General features: G+C 43.3%; 1 protein-coding gene across 1 annotated transcript in view; it reads right to left on the reverse strand.

Moving 5' to 3' along the window:
- Positions 1 to 2,390: 2,390 nt before the first annotated feature.
- KIF16B (kinesin family member 16B) overlaps positions 2,391 to 4,792 on the reverse strand; it is a 126,302-nt gene continuing 123,900 nt past the window's right edge. Inside the window, exon 26 of the mRNA XM_009881419.1 lies at positions 2,391 to 2,549. Coding sequence (XP_009879721.1) covers positions 2,391 to 2,549 — 159 coding nt within the window. The remainder of the gene's footprint in view (positions 2,550 to 4,792) is intronic.

The following is a 4,792-nucleotide window of genomic DNA, read 5'->3' on the forward strand; positions in this document are numbered from 1 at the left end:
GCCGCTGGGAAGCACTCGGCACCACCGCGGGTTTTGGGCAGGTCGGAAACCTGCAGAAACGGGGTTTGCACAGCAGATAAAGCAGCTTGCCTTTTCTTGGTCTGCCACGTCCTTTTAAAGAAGCGGCCTGCAGGAAATAACGCTCCACAGTTCTGGAAAAGTCATTCTTTTTTAAAACTTTTCAGCGTTAATTCTTTATCGTATTACCGCTGCAATGAGGCAGGAGGGGGAGCAGGCCAAGAGAGAAGGAGAGACAGAAAAGACTTTCTGGTTTTGAAGTGAGATTTAGGGTCAAAGTTCCCAGGATGCTACGAAAACCAGCAGTAGCGTGCCCAGTCTCCGCCTGGGAAGCATTCCCACGGGTCACAAGTGTAAATACGACCACGTGAAGTTACCAACCTTCCATTAACGCGTGCGGCAACGTCAAACTCCAGTTCCTCAGCTCACTGTAGGAACCCAGCGAGCACCCAACCACCGCTTTCTGATTCGGGAAGCACGAACAAAGCCAACAGGCGGTGAGGAAGGGAGGGAGGACACGGCCTCCGGGGCCGGGGGATGGTACGCGCACAGAAAGGCCCTGGGAGAGATGGGAGAGGTGCAACACAGGCACAGGGCACGGCGAGGATCGGGAGGTCACGTCCCTGTCGGTGATGAAGCGCAGGTGAAGTCAGCGCTCCAGTGCGGAAGTGCACGAGGGAGACTGGGAACGGGTGGGACATGGCACAAAACCGGTTTGGGAATCAACAGGTTGGATGGGAATGCTTAGCTTAAAAACCTGGCTCCCAGTTGAAGGTGTTAAGATGCCCAAGTGAGACAGAGCCAGGTACAGCCAGACACATCCGTCACACTTAAAGCCTGCTCTGCTGGTAACAGGGCTCCAGCGGTTTAGAAATTTTGCCCTCGCTGTTGGTTTCACTGAAATGAATCAAAAGAACAGAAATTCTCTCAAAATTTAAATTATCCATTCTAATTATTCTTTTCCTTCTTTCTTTTTTTTAATTTCCAATTAGAAATGCTTACTGTGGCAGGCTAGGCTTAGTAATGGAACCCAATTATCTTTATACATCACATTAGATGTAAAACACTACTGTTCCTATAATTTAAGTCACGAAATAAAAATGTCACCAGCGTTGTTACTTTAGGTTTTAATAATCATTTTCTACAACATGAAATAGTTTGATTACCAAGACCTACCGGTGGTCAATGATGGCAACTCACAAATAATGCTTCACACTCCTAACAAATGGCACACAAAACTTACCTTTCCTTATGCATTTTAATAACAGGGAGTTGTTCGATTCTGATTTTTATACAACCAATTATACATTAACATGTACACATAGTCAATTCCAGTCACAGTGCATATATATTTTTGGATGCGCCGCAATATAAAATGACTTCAACCTGTATATACATGTGCAAGTCTGAATGAGTCCTGAGTAAAGTACTATTAGTCAAATCCTGTAAATTTTAACCGATGCAAATAAAACTCAGGTTTTACAGTGTTATGTTATTATGAAGAAGCTATTTAAAAAAAAAAAAATAAATATAGCACTTTGCATTAGCTTTATGCATAGCCAAGAGCTCTGTACAGTGCACAGTATCCACTTACAGTGCAGGTAATTAGAAAATCTGAAAAGATGCTGACCGCATTCTTCAGTAAGTATTGCTTCCTCTGCTGCTTAATTAATGGCGAGTGACTCGTTCTGCTTCAAAACAACCAAGTGTGGAAGACTTCTACAGAGTTTAATTTATATTCTTTCTGCTGCATATATTTTTGTAAACATTCAAGTTGCCCAGGCCCTTTAATTCTTCGGAGGAAAACTACACAATTATACAGTCAAAGAGTTAAAATGTGTGTCCGGGAGGGGAAAAAAGAAACAACAGTGGAGTATGCGGATTACCTTAAACGCCACAGTGTGCCGTAAGGAACCAAAATAGGAAATTTTTTTTAAGGAAGAGCTTAGACAGAAACTGAAAGGCTGCTCGGAAGCCCTCTGTCAGCATGACACACCACCAGCAGTAAACGTGAGATGCCCTCGCACCACCAGAACAAATTGTCTGAGCAAATGGGAAGGAAGCGCTCCCGCTAAGGAGCGGATCCAAACACAGCACGAGAGTCAGAATCTTTGTACAGTGTTAACAGAGCAACTTACACAAAAAGATGTCTGTGTACCCCATGCCAGGCAAACACAGGCACTAATATGAGAGCCGGTAAAGGACGCAGGCGAGCGGCGGGGTGTAGCTGTCTTTAACTGGAGTAGTTTGGATACAACTTCCCAGGTACGGAGGCAGACAGCTTGCTTTCTTCCCTCCGTTTCTCTCCCACCACAAAAGTGAAGGCACGACTCCGACTGGGCTCCTCCGGCCGAAGGGTCCCAGCCCAAAAGTTAGCTAGTCCCGTGGCTGCTATAGTCAAAAACGCCTTTCCTGAAGAAAGGTGAGAATTCGCAGATGGTGTGTTTTGACAGAGTTAGCCCCACTTTATCAATGTGCAGTGGAGACGATGGAGATTGCAGCATTGCAGAGAAAAAGCTCCTGAGGTATTTCTGTGGAATGAAATGCAAAACGTCATAAGGTTTACTTGACCAACTTGATTATGACCACTTTGAAGAACTAAATGAACAGCGGTATAAAAAAAAAAAAAACCCAAACCAAAAAAACCCCCAATCTCTACGGACTGTGAAAAGTCCTTCTAATAACCATCAGCATATAATCCATCCATAAAACAGGGCTACTGAAATAGCTGTATCGAGCTCAAGAAAAGCAGAAAAGAAGTATTTTCCACTTTCTTCCCCTGCCAGGCTTAGTAACTAGTTTATTCTGTGCTCGCGTGATGCTTTCTGCTTTATTCTGTAGTCATGTAATGCTCTCTGCTAATCATGACCTGCTTATCCCGCCGTCTAGCATTACCAAACACTACAGCAGATGCAAACCTCCAATCCATTCTGCGGGAATTTCACCACATATGGACACAAAAGGCCTTCAGATATCTTTCCCTCGTCAAGCCTCCACAATCCTCGCACTGAAAAGGATTTGTTTTGATCAAGGCCATCTGCACAAAGATTGCATGACTTCCATATTATCTGAGAACCTACCAGCATCTTTTCACTGAGCTGCTCCCTAAATTTCATGGGTTTTTAAGTCTTAGAGTAAGAAACATTCCCCTTCCCAAAAGTTAATATTCACTGTGCGACTTGCATCCACTTGTACCTAGAGAAATTGTGGCCAACGTACATTAACACAAATCTAGTTTTCACAAACCCGATGGGGTTTCCTTCACGTACAGGTTGAATTATTACAATAATTTACCATGATTTAAGAAGTCATATTTAAAAATTTTGAATGAAACACAGTAGATAAAACTTTGATCAGACAGGTGCTAAAAAAGTACCCTTTGTCATCCAAATAGTTGTCAGGCAAATCTCATACTGAGCGCAGGGATCAACTCCTTTGCTCTGCTACAGACTGACCACACAAAAAGATAACTCGAGAAATTATTCACAAATCTTGGATGCAGTGGGAAATATGTCTGCAAGACAGAACAGCACCATCTCCTATGAAGACCACAAGGTTTAGTTATTTGAACGCAGCAGCTTCTGGGTCATGGAAGTAGTTCTATGTTTGGGAAGTAGTCCTAATTATTCACTCTCTCCTCAAGGAGAATTCCTCCATACTCTAAAAACCTGTCTACGTGCCCTGGAAACCAGCTGTATTAGTGTCACAGAAAGCAGGATAACAAAAAACAACCCAAAAAAGCAGCTGGCACATAAGCTATTCTCTTGGCAGGACCGGTGAATTTTCTTTTTTTTTATTTCCATCTCCCACAGGTTGTATTAATGTTCATGAAAAAAATTTCATTACAAAAATGCCTTCAAGATGAATTCCAACAGACTAAAAGGTAATTTAAAGTGAGCAACAGATGTCATATCAACATTTGTCATAATTAGTTCACAAAGTAGGGCCCTTTAAAAAAAAAAAAAGTCTCAATCCAGTAATGCCTGAAGGATGACTATGGTAGAAAATCAAATGTAAAACATGGCATCCTGTTAGAGTTTTAGTGCTGTGCTGAAAAGTTACTGCAGTAATTCCAGTTTATGGCTACCGAAGGCTCAAAGGTACCCAAATCTCTCACCGGAGACATTACAAGACCTATTGCGTTCACCTTGGTATGTATGGCCAGATAATTGACTGTCATGCCTTTCCTGTAGAGCCATTACTCATTGTTTTGGCATGATAGCTCTAATGGCAGAGCAAAAAAATCCCTCTGCTATAAGCGTATACTTATCTGACAGGGAAACACAAGTCTATCTGCTGTTCCTAATTTTCCCAGATCTGAGCACAGGAGTTGCTCAGTGAATATCACAGATTCTTTGAACATGAAAAAGATCCCCGGGAAAACGGCAACAAGCAGACCCCACCAGATTACGACGCAATTCATTGTGTATGAAGGTTTCCAGCCATATGGCTTGGCATTATGTGCTCTTCAACAACCACCTCTGAGCAAATCAGCTCTCTTTTTAATCCCGTATCTGCATTTGCCCTTGTTTGCAATGCTGATGTGTTAGCAGAGCACAGAGCTGATGTGCCCTTGACACGAAGAAGCTGCTGCTTCGATGCAATCAAGGCTGTTCTGCCCAGATATTCTGGCTGGGAGTTCAGTCCCGTCGCGAGGGAAACGGGGATTGATGGCAGAAGTGTTTGCTCACACCACGAGCATATGCCTCAATTCCAGAGCTGTGGGCAGGCACTAAGGGGGAAGGTTGTTCTCTCCTGGTGGCTGCAACGTGGA

This window comes from Charadrius vociferus, unplaced genomic scaffold, assembly GCF_000708025.1.
Source record: "Charadrius vociferus isolate BGI_N301 unplaced genomic scaffold, ASM70802v2 scaffold583, whole genome shotgun sequence".
Classification (NCBI taxonomy): Eukaryota; Metazoa; Chordata; class Aves; order Charadriiformes; family Charadriidae; genus Charadrius; species Charadrius vociferus.